This window comes from Primulina huaijiensis, chromosome 5, assembly GCF_012295235.1.
Source record: "Primulina huaijiensis isolate GDHJ02 chromosome 5, ASM1229523v2, whole genome shotgun sequence".
NCBI classification, from domain to species: domain Eukaryota; kingdom Viridiplantae; phylum Streptophyta; class Magnoliopsida; order Lamiales; family Gesneriaceae; genus Primulina; species Primulina huaijiensis.
The window spans coordinates 20,408,914-20,432,617 of NC_133310.1; the positions used below are offsets into that span (position 1 = coordinate 20,408,914).

Sequence of the window (23,704 nt, forward strand, 5' to 3'; positions counted from 1 at the left end):
AATGAATAAATTAATTGAAAAAGTTATTTATTTATTTATTTTCTTTCAAAAAATAGTAGACCCCCACTTCAAGAAATGATCACCTATTATATAAACACATGCATCTCTACCAAGATGCTTACACATTGTTCCCTCCTATCACACAATATTATTTATTCACTCAAAACCACCGTCGGCGCCACCACTCCTCCACAGCCTGCCACCGTATTCCGCCATGAAACCTACCGAAAAACACCCGTTGAGATCGTTTCGACTGAGATGCAGCCGTCTAATAAAGGAAGAGAGGGCAAGATTCTACATCTTCCGTCGATGCATAACCATGCTAGTTTGTTGGCAAGAGTGTAGTGATTATTGATGTTCTATAACTACAAATAAATATTAATCTTGATTTTCTTAGAATAGAAATTATATATTTTAATTGTATAGTGTAGTATCTATGTATGTATGTATACACATACTTCATGAATATAGAATGAGACCTTTTCGTAATAAATTTATATTAGATCAATTTAAACGAGTATATAATATTTTTTATATGATGTAGAAACCAAAAACCACTATATGTAAATATACATTAAATAAATTATTAAACTAACGCAGTAATATGCAAATCATCTTACGTCTAATTAGTCAGGTCCCGATTACACATTCTATAAAATGTTGTAATAAGAAGGGAATAGAATACCATATTTAATATAGGCCAAAATTAAATGTGAGGAAACATCACATCTGACCAACAAATTAAGAGTTTGCTTCAAAATATCACGAAGAAAATAATGAAAACTACATATTCACAAATATTGATGAGATGGTGACGTGGGTTAACGTAAGACCCACCCAAAGAATCTTCAAGACCGTCAGTGATGGACATAACATACAAGAATGAATGGTATCGAGTCAAGTTTGGGACCGAATGTTAATTTTTTTTTTAATAAAAAAGGTCAAATTTCATTAATAATTCGACCTAGATATATTGCAAAAAATATATACAAAGTATTCTATTCAATTTGTTTTGTTACAACAAATTCTTCAAATTTTAAATATATTGAATAATCTCATACTCGATTATTAGAATGATTTTATCCGAAGCATGCTTGTCTTGGTGACTCTATTGCTCGCTCAATTCAATCAAGAAGTAGAAATACTGAAAGAGTAGGTCTCTTTTGAGACGGTCTCACGAATATTTATCTGTGAAACGGGTCAGTCATACCGATATTCACAATAAAAAGTAATACTCTTTGCATTTAAAGTAATACTTTTTCATTGATGACCCAATTAAGAGATCCGTCTCACAAAATACGACTCGTGAAACCGTCTCACACAAGTTTTTGCCTAGTTTTTTTTTTTTTTTTAATTATCTCCCAAAAACTTAGTAAGGGGGTGGTGGTCACAATCCACAGTTTGAGGATAGGGTGATGACAAGATGACTATATAATCAAGTTCAAAAGAGTGTGAAGCAACTAGTCTAAACATATGTCCCCAAATTTAATGGTGAAGTTTAAAATGGACCCTTTTATCTCTAATTTGCATCATGTGGGATTGTCCCCTTAGGATGTTGGTTAGTCAAATCAAATCTACCAAATATCACTCACATTATCTTCAATTTTTTCAAAGCCTACTAACATGGACACCACTTTGAAATTCATCGTCTATGACGCACGCTTGCATTTGTTATTAAATTTGAGTTCATACGATCTTACCGATCATACGGGTCAATCTTCTTTTTATGTAGAATCAAAAGTAATATTTTTTCATTAGACGGATTGTTGGAGATCTGTCTCACGAAATTATCTCGTGAAACGATGTCATAAGAATTTTGTGGTTAAAATTACTCATATACATATGTTATAGCGAGTGAATTTCATCAAGTTCGGTGTAGAATATTATATTTTTTATTCCTGATNACTTGTGAAATTGATTTGATACAAGCCATCCGCTGTACAAAAATTTAACACCAATTAATTTGTAAATCATTTACAGACTGTTATAATAAGAGACCAATTCTATTCGGCCCATTATGTTGTCAGGCCCAACTTACGCACACAACACTTTTCCCCAACCAAAATTTTTCGATTTTATTGGAGGGAAATTGACTCAAACTATCTTCAAAATTTGAAAAGGTCTCTTGTGAAACGGTCTCACGAATAATTATTTATGAGATGGGTTAAGTCTATCGATATTCACAATAAAAAGTAATACTTTTAGCATAAAAAGTAATACTTTTTTATGGATGACCTAAATAAGAGATCTGTTTCACAAAATACGACCCGTGAAATCGTCTCACACAAGTTTTTATCAGAAAATTTTAGACGTAAGTAAAAAAAAATACATAAAAATATTCGAATAATAAAAAATATAATATTTGTTATTTTTCAAAATTATCCTTGATTCTTATGCAGGTAAATAGAATATAGGACTATAAACTAGTTATAATAATAATAAAAAATTCAATCGAAAATATGACAAGTGAAAGTAAAAAATATTTTTTTTTAGAGTACATGTATGATATAGACTACAATGATATAATGTAACTTACTGTATTACGGACTTGAACATATACCAGAAACTTGTTTATTTTGGACAAATTTATTACGAATAAACAACTAAGTATCTTAAATAAATTAAAAAATTAATCATAATCAATTAGACTCGAACCTGAATCTATAAATTAATAAAAAATATTTTGATACACGAACAAAACAACAATTTTTTTTACTATTAGAAATGATGAAATTTTATGAAATTATTCAAACTTCTATTCTTTCACTGTTCTACAATAAACTCAAAATTTATGAACTCAAATTGCTGAGGCTGATTAAAATTTTCGCCCAATCCCATTTCATCGCTCCAAAACCCTAATATCTGAAGTTGGATAAATTTATAAGATTCCATTCCCGAAATATTCCGGCGCCATGGGTTGTGCATCGTCCGTTCCAGGTGAATTTCAGCATCAATCAAGGGTTTAGATCATTTTGAATCTTCTCGCTTTTATTATTAATGTTAATGTATGTTCTGAAACAAAAATTATAGAATTCATCGATATAGTTCTGAATCTGTTGACCTTTATCATGGAAAACGATGATCCTGGCTTGTTCCTTGCTCGGTTGCTCCTACGATATACGTTTGTCAAAAATAATATTGAATCCGATCGAGGGCATGATTGAAATATTTATTAATGATTTTTTTTCCTTCAAATTTTGTTTTGACCAGATAAAAATGCTGGAAGGTTGGGACGTCTAAATACAGAAAATGGAGGATTGAATGATGCGAATAACCTTAAAGTTAAGGTAAATTTGTGCTTGCTTGTTGATGTCAGTGTTGACTTTGTTGAAAAAGCTGATCTCAAGAACATCGTGTTTGAGTGAGGTCTTCTAATTAGGCAATCATGTGACAAACAACTGCTCCTTATTACCAGTGAATCAGGCGATGCCTTCCAATTATGAGAGCTTTTCTTGTTTCATATTCCACTTCCACTTCTCAAATACTGTATATTTTGAAGTTCAAACCATCCCACTTTGATCCTTTCCACCGTGTTTCCAGGTTCGTCCCAAATTAACTAAAATCACGAGCTTATCATTTAAAATCAGGTGAAGGCTGAAGTTCATCACGGGTTTACGTTTAACGATCTGCCCAGAGTATCATGTAGGACAGTCTAATGGTTATATGTGTGAACTTTCAAGCATTTTTGCTTTCATAGTGAGAGTCAACTTGAGATGTTAGCTGATTTCTGCTTGTTGTGGAGTCTTTAAATCTGTTTTAACTGCTTCCAACTTGGGATATTTTATTCGAAAACCGGATATTATCCTAAAATTTTCTCTGCCGTCTTTGGATGTGTTTTGTTGTTACACGTGCTTTTATGAATGAGCTGATTTGGTAACAGAATGCTTTGAGCATTACTAACTGCTGCTGCTTGTTATCATTGAACACTTCATCCTTTTGGCCAGCCATTTAGTTTTAGTGTTCTGACAATCCTTGAGGGATGCATTTAACTTGAACCTTGCTTGCTCGGGGTGTGACTGCGAACCACCTGATCCATGAGAGCTAATGGCTGTGAAAGATATGCCTTTTAACATTTAGAATCTTGGCGCTTGGTGTATTACTTGATGCTCGTCTGGTTGGGATAAAAATTTCAGACTCTTGATTGGGTGAATAGTGTTAGACCTCGGCTTTTCTCATATCAAATGGTAAAGGAAGGTTTGAACTGATATTTGGTTGCTAATAGGCAGTTGAGTTGTGACTTGTTGCGTTTAAGTGGCTCAAAGTTTAAATTACTACAGGTGCGATTAATAAAATTGATGAAATATCAGAAAATTTTCTTTGGGGCAATTGCAATGAGTCTAAATCAAAGAATCTAGTTAATCAAAATTCGGAGGAAAGTTTGTAAACCTTCTAGGAAGGGAAGGCATGGTATTGAAAATTAGTGGCTAATATCAGCGCATTACTTTCTAGGTAGTTGTCGAGTTTTCATTGAAAAAGAATTCACTGTAGCACAAGGTGATAGTTGGAAATGAGAGCCCTTTGTCTGGGGGTATTGGTGCTGGGCATTTCCGAGTGTTAACTCTCAGGCGTCCTTGTAAAGCAACTAAGGACCGTGCAGACTCATTCAAGGATGACATTAGGTGGAAAGTCGGGGACGGGTGTATATGAAGTTTCTTGGAAGATGCGCTGTGGCTTTTAATGAGAGATTCTTATAGTCTATGAATCATCTACCTTACAGAATAAGTTTTTTTTTTGTTAGCTTGGAATCTTCACAGCGAGGGCAGTGAGGTTTTCTGTACGGGAGGACTAGGGAGTCGAGTTCATTATATTGTTTAGAGCATTTTATGGCGTCCATGGCATGGTTTTAATGATGATATTGAAGAGAATGTGGGATTGACAAGATGACGTTAAGTAAATTCGCAGAGTAAAGCTGCAAAGAAATGAAAGCAAGGACCTGAATCGTATTTTAGGGAAAAAAGGAAATTAATAAAATCAAATAGTACTGTGCTATGATTTTTAATCAATCTGCTCCTGCTATATATTGAATCAGGTTCCATCTATTGAGCCGTGCGAATTGCAATTTTAACTTTTAAACGTGACAGCCCTGTATACCTATGGCAGCATTTCTATTGAGATAGAAGTTGTGCTGTCATTATCACGTCACCACCTCTGTTTTTACCTGATTATGGTTGTCAATTACTACTGAATTCACACCATTTGGTGTATCATTGTGCCAAACGCTTGACATTTTTTTTGTTTGAGGTTTTTCTGAAATGATTTGGATAAAATGTTGAAAGCACTAAAAAGCATCTGCTTTTGTGCCCTTATTAGTTTCCATTATCTCCACAGCTGGTGCTCTTAGGTGATTCTGGGGTTGGGAAAAGCTGCATTGTTCTTCGATTTGTTCGTGGTCAGTTCGATCCTACATCTAAGGTAAAGGATAATGTATGTTATGGACATAGGTTGATGTGAATGTCAAATAGTGCTCATTAAATTTGTAACTATTTGATAATGTATAGAAGTTGGATTATGTGATTGTTAGATGGATCTATCCAAACTTGTAACATCTTTGACAGGTCACAGTTGGAGCATCTTTCTTGTCTCAGACAATAGCCTTGCAAGATTCAACTACAGTGAAATTTGAAATATGGGACACTGCTGGACAAGAAAGGTTTATTTTTACCAATCAATCTCGTAACCCAATCCCTTCCCAATTCTGGATAGACGAAGTTTGCGCAAATGATTTGACAAGCATTGCCGCTGTGCAGGTATGCCGCACTGGCGCCTCTGTATTACCGAGGTGCTGCAGTTGCCGTAGTCGTGTATGATATTACTAGTCCCGAATCATTCACCAAGGCACAGTATTGGGTCAAGGTATGTCCAAGAGATCCACATCATGTATCCTCAAATTCGCAAAAAAGACGAGATAAACTTACTCAGACTATGCACTGAGTTGTTGATTTCAGCTTTAAAGTTTGGTTGAAGCTTCTACTGTAGGCTTTGTAAGATTAAAACCTCAATTGCAACCAGTTATGTGTTCTTAGCATATAAAGCTGTATTGTCACTTAACTGACTGCTATTTCAATGCACATTTCTAGTACTTATTCTACACTCACAATGTCATAGATTTTACTCTGCAGAACAATCTGCCATTTTCCTGTATTAACATTTGACAAGAATTGAAACTATAGGAGTTACAAAAGCATGGAAATCCAGACATAGTCATGGCTCTCGTAGGTAATAAAGTTGATCTTCTTGAAAAAAGAGAAGTACCAGTTCTAGTAAGCACATAAATTCTACATTAGATTTTCCTACTGTTGGCATTCTTTTGGTCTATCAAACTGTAGCTTTCTTGTATATTTCGAAGGATGGAAATGACTATGCTGAAAAGAACGGAATGTTCTTTATAGAGACCTCTGCCAAGACTGCTGACAATATAAACCAGCTCTTCGAGGTAAATTTTTACCCTTTTTTTTTACTTTCATTTTTATGCAATCTTTCGCATCAATCGGCCAATTGTGTTATAATCAAATGGTCCAAATGTTCTTACTGTCTATTAATCTTGCAACAATGTGAGGAATTATTTCTGTTCTTTGAAGTCGATGTTGATGCTTGCAAGTGCACTCAGCTCCATGTTCCTTTTGTCATAAAACATAAGCTATTTGGTTTCACGTGCTGTGGAACTTAACTCAGTTTTGATGTGGGCAGGAAATCGCCAAGAGACTGCCACGGCCGTCTTCGTCATGAATACGCTTTCACCAGACTTCAATTTGTGTTACTTAAGATTGCTCATCTCCCTGTATCTATATAACCTATTATGTTTTTTCAGTTAAATACACAACTGCGTGCACAATTTCAATCGAAGATAATTTGTTCTCTGAACCTGGATGACTTAACTATTTAAAATTCTATATCTGAAATTAATAAAACGTGATATTGGCATGTGCTTTTGTGATGCACGAACTCTTAGCACCCCACAAGGACGTGGTCGAGAATTTGATAATGTACAATACTCTTGAAATTTACAAAAATAGAAGAGCCTTCAGTTTCAATTAAGAAAAAAAAGATAAAACACGAATATTATTATCTACAGTCTTGTGCAGTTCAATTGCCTTGAGCACTGATAACTTTGTTGGTCAGATCATCGATGCAAATTAAAACAAGATGAGTGTTGCATACACCTATAGCTGCCCAAATTCCCAAAATGTTCATGAAGCTGTAAATTTCAAAATACTTTACCAAAGGTGGAATGGAAAAAGATCATGATAAAATATGATTAAACAAAAAAAGACACGCACATCTCCCCTGCTCTTATAATAGTATCCCACGTGGACGTGTCTCTCAAGAATTTAGGAAAGGAATAGCTATAAACCACATTAATAAAACTCAAGTAGATTCAAACAATATCTGCAGTGTCATAACACCGAAAGTTCCGAATATTAATTTTTGTTTGTAGACCCATAAGTGAATGTGCCAAATTCAATAGGGGGATGTAAATGATACCTAAGACAATGTAAAGGAAAAATGGTAGATCGCTGGATAGCACTCAGTGGCGTCGTACCCATAACTATATAGAACACTAACACCACAGAGAAAACCAGTTGGATTCTGCATTACGGTATGCCAATCGTCTTCCTAACTGGATCGATGCATTTAGTATAGTGGAGATCCATATCTGCAACCCTAGGGCTCGACAGGAGGATTGTTTGAAGGATCAGCTTCAGCAACAAGGTTGTCAAGATCCACAGCTGCTACCAAAGGAACCTTCTCTGCTGGCTCAACTCCACAAAATGCATTGCCCCCGGTACCAGGAGACGTCAAGGATGCTTCGGGTTTACAGGGTGCAACCTCAGTTTTTGGTGGTGAAACATTTACCTGGTCGAATTTCGTTTTGCGTGGTGGCCTTCTCTCGTATCTATCATTGCTACGGCTGCGGCTGCGTCTAGGGCTCCGGCTCCAGCTGCGACTGCTCCTTGGACTCCGGCTCCGAGACCAACTCCGGCTCCGGCTATAACTCCTACCTCTGCTACGGCTTCTGCTAGAACTTCGGCTTCGACTGGAACCCCATGTTCGAACTCTATCAGGGCTCCGGCTTAAACTCCGACCCCTACTTCTATCAGGGCCATCTCTTCGATTTTCGAATCGCCCCCGACCCTGGCCTCGTCCTCTCACATCTAAATTGTTGAATCGATCATGTGCGCCACGTCCACCCCTGTCCCATCCCAACCGAGCACCTGAAGGACCACCATCTCTCCCACCACCACGACCACCAAAATTTCCATCTCTCATCCCTCCTCGTACATTGAAGCCACCATCTCTCATCCCTCCACGTCCACCAAAGCTGTCATCCCTCATTCCGCCTCGGCCACCAAAACCACCATCCCTCATGCCTCCACGACCGCCAAAGCCACCATCTCGTATCCCACCATGACCACCAAAGCCATCTCTCATGCCACCACGACCACCAGAATCCCAACGACCACCACCACCACCACCACCAGAATCGTAACGGTTAATGGGACCTCGATCCTTTCCAAAACCAGGCCCACCACGTAAAGCTATGTCTCTCACCTCAGGAGGCACATGCTGGTTGGCCCCCTCCAAAACTTTAACAAGATCAGGAGCATGTTTCCAGTCTTGCTCAGAGAAAAATGTGTACGAAACTCCTGTAGCACCAGCTCTCCCAGTTCTTCCAATTCGATGTACATAGTCCTCAATCCCAGTTGGAAAGTCATAATTGATCACAACCCTGTGACAAGATAGTATCGAAAGGCATAGATAACATAAAATTAAAACTGATAGCCAGAAGTGTCGAAAGGAGGAAAAGTGAAACAAACTACACATAAAAATGTTATAATCCAAAAGATACTTAGAATTGTAAAATTGAAGCAAAAAACAAAAGTTCCAGACCTTATGTCTCTTATGTCAAGCCCCCGAGCAGCAACATCAGTGGCGACTAGAACTGGGGACTTCCCAGTTCGGAATTGATTAAGAACCCAGTCTCTCTCACCCTGAGATTTGTCTCCATGAATTACAGCTGCTCCAAAGTTTCGTCCAATACTACGTGCCAGCTGGTCACACAACTTTTTAGTGGAACAAAAAATTATACATTTAGAACCACGTTCCTGGGATCTAAGAATTTGCTCCAAGCGTCTTTGCTTCTCCATTTCTGGGACTACTTCCACATGCTATTGAAGCAAAGTAGTTTTTTGTTAATGGAGATTTCTTTCAATCAATAAAGTAATGCAACGATATAAATGCGTGTAATATACTCCTAACACTGACAAACACTAAAAACCTAAAATCTGAATACAAAGGAGCAAAAGGGTAAGTCTGGTGTAGTATCAGTCATAATTTAGACCTGATAAACTAATAGCAATAAATAGATATATCGAACAAAATGCTTTAACTGCTTGAATGCAACCAACGAAACAATAATCACATGCGTCAGAAGTATCAGATTCCAGAGACCACCAAAAGGAATAGCAATACTAGTCACACTCCAGGCCCTTAAGCCACTTATTTTTACAATAATGTTTATTTTTTGAATATGTATAATAAGATTATTGACGATTCAATTTCCCTTTGGGAGAACATTTCCTTTTTTACATATATACCTGTGTGATAGCCTTATTCGCAGTAAGCTCATCAACAGTGCCAATGTTGACCTGCACGGGATTAACTAGTAAATCGCTTGCTATTTTTCTAACTTCCTTGGGCCAGGTTGCAGTGTACATAAGAGTTTGCCTTCTTGGAGGCAACTCATTGACGATTTTACGAATCTGTGGCTCAAAACCCATATCAAGCATTCTATCAGCCTCATCAAGAACAAGAAAAGAGATCTGTCTAAAGTCAATCCTCTTCATTTCAAGGATGTCATTGAGTCGACCCGGAGTTGCCACAACAATATCCGCCCCTCGATCTAGTTCTTTTAATTGAAGGCCTTTTGGAGCACCACCATACAAGCACTGAAACAAAGCAACAACTTGAGATCTTCATCTATAACTAAAGCAATAACTGATTTGCTAATAAGAAAAAGATTTGAAGGTCAACCGTGCATGAAACCCTAGATGATCGACCAAACTTGAGCGCTTCATCCTGAATTTGGGTGGCAAGCTCCCTAGTTGGAGACAAAACCAACACAGTTGGACCATTCTGAGAATTGTTTTGTCGTCGTCGCAGATGAATGAATGCGGGAATAAGATAACCAAGTGTTTTGCCAGACCCTGTCTTCGCAATAGCAACTATGTCCCTGTTCTGTAAAGAAATAGGCCATGTTTGTGCCTGAATGGGCGTGGGAGCAGAGAAACCAGCAAAATGCAACTGCAAAAATCGAGTAAAAATGAACTTCAGTAGACTGCTTCGAAGGAAGTTCAAACCAGTGACAAAACTATCGTAAAGTTGAACCTACGCTAGTCTAATGTTGGAGAAGGAAACAAAATAAAATAAAAATATAATTGCTCAAGGGGTTTGCGGTTGCTTACTGAAGCAACTCGAGGCAACAAAAAGGAGCAATTAAAAGAGAAGAAACGGAGCCAATAGCTAGAAATCCCAGTCACATATTTATTGTGAATTGGATACCGGGCACCAACCACCCCTCAAGAAGCAGGGCCCAATGAAGGCTCCAACAGTTGATTAGCACCCTCATACACTCAGAATAGTTGTCGCACAGAAATGCGCATCGCAGTGCAGCGTACGACATGTGCTCCCCCTCTGGAGCAGATATCGCACCTGCGACAAGTTAGAATTGATGAGCTAAAAGTATGAATTTTGTAAATGAAACATTAAGCAGGGCATAAGGAACATCACCTCTGTATAAGATGTAAATTTTGAAAATATTAATTCATCCAATTAGGTTCAAACACTTACATCCTGTAGTAATTCTAGCGGAAATCCAGTGGCTTCAAAAGTCATGAATGGAGCTGGAACGTCGTCACCCTGAACAATATAAACCAAGCATCAGTCACGCGGTTGGATACGATTGAGCATTCGTTCGGGTAGAAAGTATTGGAAAAAATAATTAATGCAGCAGCCAAACAATCTCACTGTAAATACAATTATGAGGGGTACATGTGTAACAATACAAAGGTAAATTAATACACGCAAGCTGTCACTAAAACAAACCAATACATGAATCTTGTCCATGGAGCCTTTAATTACTTTCCATTGGCCCCATTTTAACAGAAGATATATTCCATTTGATAGCAATTGTGATTCTTGGTCATGATTAATTACTTATTGAGTTTTGAGTTATGCGTAAATGCATGAAAATTGAACCTATGAAGTAGCTTCTTGCACTTGTCACCTTTCTAAATTAAAGAATTTCTAAAGGCTTGACATATTAGTTCAGTCAAATAACTGTAAAGCTGGAGAATTGTTAGAAAATTAGGAGCTATATGACAGGATCTTCCACATCTTAGACAAGAAAAATGCATGCACATATTTTATTTGTGCTGTCTGAAAAAATTACTTGGAAGTTCTTTCTGATAAATAAAGTAAAGAAATGGCACAACAGAACCCGATTTTGCCAATGCAAGAGACATCTTGCCTCAATGCAAACAAATTAAAAATCAGGAGCAAAATATGACATGAAACTAGATAGGCAATGTCATTATTTTACACAACTTTGGGGGGCTAGAAATATTTGTAATTTCAAAAGGATTTCCTCTTGACAAAACTGTAGGATAACTTCTCATGGCCAAATTGTCTCAACCATACTTTCAAAACTCTGTATTCATTCAAGTTGAGTATCAAATATTATTCATCTTTCTCCAAATAATGGTCCTTTCGACCCTAATAACTTTCCTCTAGATAGCTTTGTTCAGGATAAAAATATTGCCCCGTGCTTAAAATCGAAGTACTCTTAGCTAATTTATAGCAGTCATACATCAAAATTTAAAATCGTTCAACAGTAAAATCTCTATAGATAATTTGTGTGGCAGACATTATCAAGTCCAAACGTCTACGTCAAAACATATGAATGCCGGCCTTTTGGTAGCAAGAAAGATGTGTAACCAGAAAATTACATTGTGCCTTTTTAACCCTTCTACAAGGTTCAAAGTCAAATCCAGCGACTAACAATCTATCACATTATTCATTCAGCTACATTAATATAAGCATAACTGGTGTTTCCTCTAGGATCTTAGATATTAAAAACAAAGCTAAGATAAAATGACCATACCGTGGCGGTTACTTCATGCTTCTGTCGATAAATTTCTGCTGCTGATAAATGAATAGGATCTGAAGGTCCCGTGATCGCCGAAGGAGGTCTGAGAAAAGCATTGTTGGGAAAAGGAGGGGCTCCAGAAGGACCAGGACCATTCAATCTTCCTGGGACAATAGGAGTGACATTTTGAGGGAAATCACCCATCCTCATTTCCTGGTACAAAAAATAACTAGTCTAAATAAACGTTCAACACGGGATTTTGTTGCGACTTGAAGCATATAGAATATGCAACTAGCAAGAACATTACATATAGTTTTCACGAACTGGTATTAACATATGAGCATACACCCATGTCAAATATTCATTTAAGGGCGTCTTATTTTCCCATGTTTCTTGGCAAAGAATTTACCTGTTGATTTCTTGCCATGGGTAAGGGTGCAAGCTTGGGCAGCTGATGCATTGCAGGGGCGCCCTTGTCAGCGCTGTAGTTAAAATCATTTCCAGTTCTTCCAAGATGGTTTTCTTCATAAGCCATCTTTGATGCTACAGGAGGCGGATTCTGCTGCTGGCTATGCATCATCCCAGGGTCCATCTGATTTGGAAATCTAGAACCATGCTGTGAATGTGCTAAGTCTGCCCCAGCTTGATGCACCTGAAGCGAAGGATTGGTTTGTTGCATGTTGACAGATGAGCCACCATATAGGGTTTCTTGGTTTGGTGTAGTGCTCATATGTGACGCTCGACTGGAACTTCCTACTGCAGACAAGTTTTGCGTAGACGGAGTCCCTGTTTGCTGAACCTGCGCAGGTGAAAACCCAGCTTTCTTCCCTTGCTGATACTCTACATCATCTATTTGAGGAATTCCATTTTTCTGTTCTCGGGGACGGGGAAACTGTTGCCCTTGCATCATATACTGGTGGGCAGCTACAAAACCAGAGTGCTTTCCATGATGAAAGTTAGAGTCGTCTCTTGGAGCAAGTCCTGTCGCTTGGTCTTGTTGGTGAGGTAACAGCGACCCTGGAATTAAATGCTGAGATGGCTGCAAGGAACTTTGTGGACCCTGCGGAGGCATGTTCTGTTGATGAGCTACGTATGGCGTTTGGTAAGGGTTAAATTGGAAACCGTGTGGATTTCCCATCTGAGAGCTTGAATACATTTGACCTTGTGGACCATGAGGCTGCATCTGTTGATAAGATGCTTGGCTGCCTGGTTGAGTGGGAACATGCGGTGTTGGTTGCGAAATTCCTTGCTGACCTGGCTGTGTAAACATTTGGCCCAACAGGAATGGCACTTGCTGACCAGGTTGCTCCACCATTTGCGTCCTGATTTGTTCAGGCGCCAAATGACCCTGCTGCTGTATCCCCGACCCCAAGTGTGGCCCCTGCACCTGACCAGGTGGTGGCACTTGATGTTGAGAAACCTGTGGTGTCAGCTGAATGTGTTGCTGGGATGATGAACTGATATGTTGCCCTTGTGGCATAAGGGCCGGTGTATGTTGCTGGTTCTGAAAACCATCTGATTGCACTGTTCTTGTTGATGGTATAGGATTTAGCTTGGGGGTAGGAGCTGCAGGTGGTGGCCCTAGTGGCAACGGTGGTGGTAAGGCCGTCGGCTTTTCATATTGAGTGGCATTTGTTTCAGGATTCCAGTAATATAAGACGCCCGTACTTCCATCTATCAATCCTTTCCAAGGTTGAGGCAGAGTAGGATCATCTGGCGCATATCTGGGGCCATGTGTACTGGGGGATGCCTCTGCAGAAGCCATTCCAATTTGGACACCCTGAAAGAAATTGAAATTAATTTCTAGAAAGCGACAGAGTAAAAGGAATTAAAGCTCGATCCAGGTAGTGGCCAAAACACGCAGCAGTTGCGCTGAAATAAAATATCATGCGAAATATGCTCCATACATCTATTAAACAATCAAATCCAGTTGGATTTATAAATACAGAATGTGAAATTCACCAAATTAAATTCGTTTAAACCCTCGAACATATTCACGGTGGATTATGAAACAGATAAACAGCGGTTTCTGAATCAAAGAGTAAGCTTTCAATCATGATTAATCAGCTAACTACACCGCCGTAATCGCAGGAAATTTTCTGCCAAAAAACATAGAATAACATTAAATAAGCTCAAAAATAACAATAGCTTTACATAATAAATCTCGAAACTTACCGAAAATCCGAGCTAAACAGGGCCCCCGACTTCAGCTCCACTGGCGAAATTGGATTACAGAATTACGGATGGAAGGGAGGGCACGATTTTTTATTTATGTATTATTAAGGTTAGGGTTCAAAAGGGAATGATTGTCTGGGTGCGGGTGTACAGATCTGAGTTCCTACTTTCTAGGTTTCACAAAATTTTATTTCCAAATAAAAAATTATTAATATTAACATTCAATTTATTATAAATATAACTGAATTTGCAAGATTATTATATAATATAATTATTTAAATATGGTAATTTTGTGGCATGTTGAATTTTTAACATATATCTATTGATTAAAAGTGCTTCATTTTTTATTTAATAAAAATATTTTTAAATAAAATTTTAACTTATAAGTTATTAAAATATATTCATTTAAAAAACCCTTAGTTCAGGCAGATACAGACACAACTCTTTAACAAGTAGCTCGAGCAACTAGAGTTGGTAAAACAGCACAAATTAATCATTAATGATCAGATATAAACATAAAGCATGTGCTAAGACGAGCATCTGTATCTTTTTCAGTCTTGAATCATGTATTTAAATACACAAATTCCTTCAACGATCAAATCTACAACAAAACAAATGTGTGTACCGATAGACGACAAAAAAGAAAGTTATCTTTCATTTTTTCCTTTATAGTATGACGCAATTAATGCACCTTGACATATATTCAAAAATGACAATAAACTGCTTTTAAAAAGTTTATTAATGAGAGAGAAAGATGTGATCATATCTTTGTCTTTTTAAGAGACATTCTTGACAACTGGAGACATCAGATAATGTGCATTGATTGGTCAAATGATTTTCCGAAATTTCGGGACGGTATGTACACATATTAACTTGGTGTGCAAGTATATCGGTCAAAGACTAAACTACATCTTGACCTTCTTATACAGTCCCGGTTAAAGTCTTTGATACATACATCTAGCTAAGACGTTAGCTGTGATGGAATTCGTGGTGTGGTTCAAGCATCATAGTTTTACAAATACAAGTTACATTATTGATTGAGATACTTTAGTAGTCATTCAAGCCATTCAGTCTCCTTCCCCCTTATCCTTGTATGAATTAACCCATTGCTGCGACTTTGCTCTCAATCAACTGGAATTTCCTTTTGTCAATTATTGATATATAAATTGCACAATATATTTTAGCTCGCAGTTGTTTGATAAGTTGGAGTGTTGATAAGTGCAAAATTTGCAATCATATTTCGTGTTTATTTGAGTTGAATTTTTTTAGTTTTCGAGTAGAATTATGTGTTTGGTAGTTGTTTTTGTCACTTGTAATAGATTAGGAAACATGCATATATATATATTTTGGAATGAAATGGGCATCGAAGAGGATTGAAATAAAGAGAAGAGTAACCGAGAATAGAATAAAGGATGAAAATTTAGAAAACCAAGAGAGAAAGTTCGGCGATCCACCACGCAAAAACTAGTGATCCATCGCGTGTCAGGTGAAACTGAAAATTCGAGACAACAAGTTTGGTGATCCCTAGTCGATATACAACGAGCCATCGTTGAACGAATTATAATTTTATTTCAACAAATACTTTAGTGTTTAAATGTATGATATATCATATTTTCTAGTTTTTTTAAGTAGGCTTTTGAAGGTGTATTACGATACGACCCACGAAAAAAGGAAAGCAAGAAAATGGTGGCATCGGTGATGAATAAGCATATTCAATTTCATGTTTTTCCACCTTTTCTCTTAGATTCATGCTTAGATTGAAGAACATGATTTCATATTCTCTTACTTTCGTCATGAAGTAATTTTATTTTCTGGGAGAACGACGTAGCTTGAATTGAAACTATGTTTTTTTATTTTTTGATTTATATATTTGAATTCTTCTTCGTTTATTTGTGTTTCTCTGAATTTAATATTTTCAATTTACTGATCATGGACTTATTGGTAAAATAAATGTGATCTATCACTTGGGAAATGTGATATAGACTAAGATAATGTGAAAATACATCTAACATATAACTTAATTGAAGCCATAATCACACGCGTCTATCGTTTGATGTTAGAGTTTTGAAAGAATGTTGAAATCAATATTAGACAGTAAATTTTATTTGTCACTTGAAAAGAGATTAGAACTAATTTAAGTGTTATTGGATAATAAACTAAATGAATTTAAAAATATAGACGTCAATATGAATAATTAACATACTGGATAACCATAGGAAATGGAACCTCTATATCTATTTTTTCATTGAATTCTCAATTTTAATGATTGCATAAGTTTAGTTTGATTTTCATTAGTGGACTCAAATCCTTCTTTGAAATTTATATAAAATTAAGGCTATTTTAATTACAATACTTGGTATAATTCTGAATACTTAATTCATCGGGGGAATTACTCATCATGTATTAAAACTTGATATTGTAAGCATGATTTTAATTAGAGTTAATTTTATTTATTTTTTGTTATTTTATTATTGTTAGTTTTTTTCCTTTATTTGTCGTGTATGGAAAGATATCAAAGCCATGACTTGCTAATATTTGATTCGAAAGTCGGAAAAATTGCCAAGTTACTAAGAAAAGCGAAGAGAGAATAACTTAAAAAGATAGCTAAAAACACAGAGAATAATGATGGTCCACCCCATGCAATGCCATAAGAGATCACTTCAAGTCAGCGATCAAGACCAATTATTTTGATATAGCTCGTTGAACTATCAATGCAAACAACCATGAGTTACAAGCCGAAGCTGATCAATATGGTGTAGTAGAATCAATTTGGGGGCTTAGACACTGTAGATCCACATTCACTGAGAACTTTTTTTTGAGATTGTGGATACGGTAAAAATCAATAGTGTTCTGAAAATATTATTAGATTCCACTTGTTTTCGTTTTTTCTCAGAGGTCATGCACGGAGTTGGCTGGAGTCGCTACCATTAGACAGTATCACCACATGTAGACATAACTTTGAAATTTCTAGCTAAATATTTTTCACCCGTCAAGTCTGCCCAACTAAAGACTGACATTAGCACGTTCAGGCAACATGATTTGGAGCAATTATATGAAGCTTGAGAACATTACAAAGAGTTTCTTAGGAGATTCATGAATCATAATTTTGAAGATCGAGTCCAGATTGAGTTATTCTATAATGGGTTGAATACACCAACAAGGATATCAGTTGTTGCCGTTGCTGGAGGAACTATTTTTTTAAAAGACGCCCGATCAAGCATGTGATATGTTAGAGCAAATTACCATAAATACTTTCTAATGACCTTCGGAGATATCCATAATGAAGAAAGCTCCTATAGCTTATGAGGTGGATTCTATCATGTCACTTTCTACTCAAGTATATGATCTTACTACACAAATAATAGCAATGAGGGAATCAAGCTTGATCAGGCGTTTTTTGTTTGTTAGTTGTTTTTGTCACTTGGAGGAGATTAGGCAACATGCATGCATATATTGTGGAATGAAAAAAACATGGAAAAGAGTTGAAAAAAAGAAGAGGAATCGAATAATAGAATGAACGGAGAAATTTGGAAAATCAAGACAGAAAGTTCGGCTATCTAGTGCCCAAAAACCAAAGATCCAGCACCTTTCGGGCGAAACTGAAAATTCAAGACAAGAAGTTCGATTATTTACAACGAGCTATCGCCGCACGTCTTGCAGTTATATTTCAATAAGGATTCTAGGGTTTAAATAGAGGATGTATCATATTTCTAGGGGGTTTTAGTAGACTTTTGATAGCGTATAGCGAGACGGCACGATAAAAAAAGTAAGGCAAGAAGATAGCGGCATATGATGACGGAGAAACATCTCCAATTTCATGTTTTTCTTCATTGTCTCTTGAATTCATGCTTATATTGAAGAACATGATTTCATATTATCTTATTTTCGTCATGACCTTATTTTATTTTATTGGAGAACGACGTAATTTGGTTTGAAACTATGTTTTTTACTTTTTGATTTATGTATTTGAATTTTTATTCGTTTATTTGTGTTTATCTGAATTTAATGCTTCAATTTACTGATAATAAATTGATTGATAAAATAATCATGATTTATCACTCGAGAGAGGAGATATATATTAATATACTGGAAAATACATCGTGGATATTTATATAGTTCGAAAAACAAATAACTCAATTGAAGTTATTGAAAGAACAATCACATGCATCTAATGTTTTGATGTTAGATTTTTGAAAGGATTTTGAAATCAATATTAGACGGCAAACTCTATATATATAAGTCCAAAAAAAAAAATTTTGGTAATTTTATTGAAATTTGATACACTTCCGAAAGTCGAAACCTGGGGACCAGGCGATCATCGTTGTCACTCTCCACAGGGCCAAGAATCAATGATTCGTTTTCTCTGCAATACAAAGGAAGAAAAGTTACGGTGCATTTGTTGTTTATGACCATGATATGATCTGAATCGCGATAATGGAACCCTCATCGAATGAGACACCTCATCCTCGCGTTACGAATCAACCCAATAATCCTCTCCAGTTCACCATTCATATGCCCACTTCGAACCCTAGCGCCACCCCAAGTCCTAGTTTCATTCAAAACCCAGGTTTGAATTCCGGTTTGGGCCAAAACACTGATTCTAATGGAAATTTGTTGCACGTAATAAATCTCTCGTCGCCAATTCCTAGGAGGAGGAGGTGTGGCAGGCCCCGTCGTCCCCCGTCTTATCCGAACCAGGTAAAAGATTTAAATTTTTTTGTCTAATGGTAGTTATACCAACGAAACCCGAGCCCTAGTTGGGTCACTGGCTTGGAGTTCTGGCGAATTCAGTAAAGCCCAGATGTAAATTTCGAATTCTTTAGCTGTTAAAAAGCATGGCTATGGTTTAAATTCTGGTGATGTTGTAGGCAAGAAAGTTGCCAATGACGTAACGGAGGAGATAATTGTGATTAATAAGGAGGCTATGTCAGAGGCCTTTGTTGCATTGACGTCCGGTCTCCCTGCAGATTTGCTCACTGACGAAGAAATAGACTCTGGGGTGGTTTCTGTGGTTGGTGGGATCGAGCAGGTAAAGTATATCTTGATCAGGAATCATATAATTACGAGATGGTGGGAGAATGTGTCAATTTGGATCACCAAGGAAATGTTTCTGGATATTATTCCTAAGCATTGTGGGGTTTTACTGGATTCTGCTTACAACTATTTGGTTTTACAAGGGTATATAAACTTTGGGGTTGCACCAGGGATAAAGGAGAGGATTTTGGTGGAGCCGAGTAAGCCACATGTGATAGTGATTGGAGCAGGCCTTGCGGGGTTGGCTGCTGCGAGGCAGTTGATGAATTTTGGGTTTAAGGTGACAGTTTTGGAAGGAAGGAAGCGTGCTGGAGGTAGGGTGTACACAAAAAAGCTGGAGGTTGGGAATAGGACAGCTGTTGCCGATTTGGGAGGTAGTGTGTTGACGGGTACATTGGGTAATCCTCTTGGGATTTTGGCCCGGCAATTGTCATTCACACTTCATAAGGTTAGGGACAAGTGTCCTCTTTACAGTGTAGATGGGAGACCTATCGAAACTGATTTGGATCGAAAAGTGGAAACTTCTTTCAACCAACTCCTGGATAAGGTAAATAAACTTAGGCAGATGATGGGAGAGGTTTCACAGGATGTTTCGCTAGGAGCGGCATTGGAAACCTTCTGGGAGGCCCCTGGTGATTCTGTTAATGGAGAAGAGATGAGATTGTTTCATTGGCATCTTGCAAACTTGGAATATGCAAATGCTGGATTGCTTTCAAAGCTTTCACTTGCATTTTGGGATCAGGACGATCCATTTGATATGGGAGGGGATCACTGCTTTCTGCTTGGTGGAAATGGAAGACTGATCCAGGCACCGGCAGAAATGTCCCAATTTTTTATGAGAAAACAGTCCAAGCCATCCGTTACACTAGTGATGGAGTTCAGGTTGCTGCTGGTGGGCAGGTTTATGACGGTGATATGGTTCTTTGTACAGTTCCACTAGGGGTTCTGAAGTGTGGTTCCATGAAGTTTATCCCTGAGTCACCTCAGAGAAAGCTTGAAGGAATAAAAAGGTTGGGATTTGGCTTGTTAAATAAGGTCGCAATGCTCTTTTCACATGCCTTTTGGGGAACTGACCTCGATACATTTGGACATCTCTCTGATGATCCTAGCCTTCGGGTTTGAATTCTTTCTTTTTTACAGCTATGCAACTGTAGCTGGTGGTCCAATTGATTCTTAAAGGTTATTATGTGATGGTTTTCTTTACTCCTAGTATAAATAATTAATTGTGATTTGATCCTTAGGAAACATTAGTATACATAGATTACTTGCATGACTAAAGCCCTTTCTTTTATGTGTTCCTATTGTTATATTGACTCCATTTTACATGAGAAATTTAGAAGTATGTGTTGCACATGCTTTATCTCTGGTTTGATTTATTTATGAAATAAATAGCAGAAACGTAAAATTTTGTGTGTGACTATATGATTGTATTCGTTTTGTATTGTACCCTTAGCAAAACAAGTCATTCGTGAAATCTATGAGCATATAGTTACGTCATAAAAATGGTGATTTGCAGTTATTTGCACAAATTTTATTGTCAATAAGCTTTCCCCATCTGATTTGTAGAGATATCATACTTTTGTGTGATGTGTTTTAGTTTCATTGTTCTTCTATTTCACACTTGTAATTAAAAAAATACGATCAAAGACGAGTTTGAAAAGAATATATTAATTACTCAGTGAAATCCCATTTTCTAATCTAAGATATGTTAGCGCATGTAAATTATATACTTAATACATGATGCTTATCTGTAGTATTGACTGATAGAAGTGGGTGAATTCACAATGTTGTTATTAGAACATGCTACCAAAATAATTTTTCTTCGTGTTTATTTGGCATGAACTTGGCTGAGATGTTGACACGAAAATTTCTTATAATGAACAATTTATGATTAAACTGTCAAGGTTCCGTAGTTGGGAAAAAAATTAAGATTTGACAGTCACATAGTAATAATCACGATTGAGAGATTTCAAGTTTTATGTTTATTGACACATGAAATTTAAATGCATACGGTGCTGATCCAAGGGGGAAATAGAGGAACGGTTACTTGTCCCCCTCATTGTACACTTTGCTGAGAGATGAAACAATGGGGCGAGCATCGTGTAATGCGGTAGGGATCTTTGATCTTTGTACTCAATCAGGTTATGGCGTTTGGCCCTCTTTCATTAACTTGCATTGAACCATCTAAATTTTTGCTTCCAATTCATGCATTATTCATATGAAGATGGTAAATTACCTTATATTCCATTAAATTCGTTAATCTGATGGACTTATAGTGAAAATGAAGTCTGCTATTAGAAAGCAAGGTCGTTTTTTGGTTGAATTGGTCGTATTGATAAAGCCAAGAGTGATTTATCAAGAATGTTATTTGCTAGTGTCCATTATCACTGCCAAGGATTGAGCTTTTCTATAATGTGGCGAACCTTGGTAATGCAGGTATATATGAACCACAAGGCATCAAAATTCCAGAACCTATCCAAACTGTTTGTACTAGATGGGGTAGCGACCCGTTCTGCTTAGGTTCTTACTCCAATGTCGCTGTCGGTGCCTCAGGCGATGATTATGATATTTTAGCTGAAAGCGTGGGAGATGGAAAGGTTCTTTGCAGGCGAAGCTACTACTAGGCGCTATCCAGCTACCATGCATGGTGCTTTGCTCAGTGGATTTAGAGAAGCTGCCAACATGGCTCATTATGCTAGAGTTAGAGCTTCAAGGTTAAAAGTTGAAAAGAATCCAACTAAGAACACACACAGTTGTGCTTCTATGCTTGCAGATTTATTCAGAGAACCTGATATTGAATTTGGCAGCTTTTCTATAATTTTTGGTAGGAAAGATTTTGATTCAATGGCAATTTTAAGGGTGACTTTTGGCAACCATCGAAAGAAGCCAGATCTACAGCATTCACACAAGTTGCTTTTTGAGCAGCTTCAGTCTCGTTTTAATCAGAGGCAGGAGTTTCGCCTCCAACTGGCGCAAGCTCTGGGACTTGGCAAGTTACTGGGAAATTTTAGGAATGGAAATCGAGAATATAAAGCCATATTTCAAGGTAACTTTTATGTCATCAGTCATCTTTAATCGTATTATTTCTCTAATAAACCTCATGATTTTGAGATCTTTGCTGATGAAACCTCCCGGCTGTGAGAAACTTTACCTATTCCTTTTCATGCGTAAAAGATGTAGACTTCTCTTTGTTTTTTCAAAACAATTTTGTGTGTTCCAAGTCCCTTGCTGCATACTTTACACCATTCTACGCACATACCGACTTCTCCTAGACTCTAAAAGTGATTATTTTCTCTAGGGTCATGGAATGACTTGTCTCGGAAATACAGCTCTGTTGAAAAGACTGTTTTTCATGCATTATCAGATATGTTCGGATTGCGGTCTCCCCCATCTTCCAGCACCTTTTATACCAACACTCTTTTGCAAAGCTATATCCCTTTCCTTTTCATTCTTTTTTATGTGAGCATCGAGTTTGTAGTGTTTGGTGGCTTGAAATATAGATATTCAAGCTTTGTTTTGACCAACCGTTGTAATCGTTCTACTTCTATCAAAGGTATTCGATAAATATGCTAATCCTCTAGTCTCAAATTCTCAGCGTCAAATTTTACAGAGATGAATTTATTTACTCTATACGAATTTCTGTGGTGTAAGGGAATATATTAGTGTCTATTTCCATTTTGCATCAACAGAATAAAATGCTTTAGTCATTTTTCTGCTATAAAATGGACATGGATAGCATCGAACACAGAAAAGATAGTCTCTTTGGAACTTGCGATCCCTTTAAACTAATTATATTTTTGAAATTTAAAATAAAATAAAATGATTGATAAAAGCAGTCCATTCAGCATCTTCAGAACTGAACAAAATTTACAAGATGTATAATGTTTTAGAGTGGACTTTAAACCTTTTTAACAATTTTCAAGATTTCATCTCTTGCTCAACATAGTAATGAACCTATAAAGGCAAAAGTTTTCAAATTGAATAGTTACGGAGGATCAATGAAAAAAATCGGAAGCAACGGTGCATAAATCTCATCCGATTTAAGGATAGAATGAAGTCGCAAATTATGGTCTATATTTCGAACTCCATAGAATCTGGTCTGTGCCATCAAATGGACAAAAGAGTGGAACACGGGTAACACAACAAGACCATTGGACCGATCCAACCTTGCAGAGGACAGTCACATCCGCCAGCTCCCCGATGATATTAGAACAGCTATATGTACACATTCCATCCACATAATTTTGGATTCATTAAGATTGGGGCAAAATAGGTACTCCCAAGAATGCATACGCAATGCACATAAACTTCACCTTTTTTTTTATTCATTTACCGGTTGATGCCGCAGAA

At 37.1% G+C, this 23,704-nt stretch overlaps 2 protein-coding genes and 1 pseudogene across 4 annotated transcripts; 2 read left to right on the forward strand and 1 right to left on the reverse strand.

Moving 5' to 3' along the window:
• Positions 1 to 2,731: 2,731 nt before the first annotated feature.
• LOC140976967 (ras-related protein RABF1-like) lies at positions 2,732 to 6,920 on the forward strand. 3 transcript variants are annotated; one of them, XM_073441436.1, is made up of 8 exons: positions 2,732 to 2,937; positions 3,211 to 3,287; positions 5,311 to 5,412; positions 5,556 to 5,650; positions 5,748 to 5,853; positions 6,171 to 6,260; positions 6,347 to 6,433; positions 6,688 to 6,920. In XM_073441436.1, the coding sequence occupies exons 1-8, from the start codon at positions 2,913 to 2,915 to the stop codon at positions 6,724 to 6,726; spliced, it is 621 nt and encodes a 206-aa protein (XP_073297537.1). In that variant the 5' UTR covers positions 2,732 to 2,912; the 3' UTR covers positions 6,727 to 6,920. The 3 variants fall into 3 exon arrangements, with proteins under 3 accessions (XP_073297537.1, XP_073297539.1, XP_073297538.1); XM_073441438.1 differs by having other exon boundaries at positions 6,171 to 6,216; positions 6,327 to 6,433; XM_073441437.1 differs by having other exon boundaries at positions 5,329 to 5,412.
• A 435-nt stretch (positions 6,921 to 7,355) lies between these two features.
• LOC140976966 (DEAD-box ATP-dependent RNA helicase 40-like) lies at positions 7,356 to 14,471 on the reverse strand. The gene is made up of 8 exons (XM_073441435.1): positions 14,321 to 14,471; positions 12,555 to 13,925; positions 12,161 to 12,358; positions 10,849 to 10,917; positions 10,033 to 10,302; positions 9,597 to 9,947; positions 8,890 to 9,167; positions 7,356 to 8,728 (listed from the first exon to the last, which is right to left on the reverse strand). The coding sequence occupies exons 2-8, from the start codon at positions 13,908 to 13,910 to the stop codon at positions 7,663 to 7,665; spliced, it is 3,588 nt and encodes a 1,195-aa protein (XP_073297536.1). The 5' UTR covers positions 13,911 to 13,925; positions 14,321 to 14,471; the 3' UTR covers positions 7,356 to 7,662.
• A 4,126-nt stretch (positions 14,472 to 18,597) lies between these two features.
• On the forward strand, positions 18,598 to 23,009 carry LOC140976968 (protein FLOWERING LOCUS D-like; annotated as a pseudogene).
• The last annotated feature ends 695 nt before the right edge of the window (positions 23,010 to 23,704 follow it).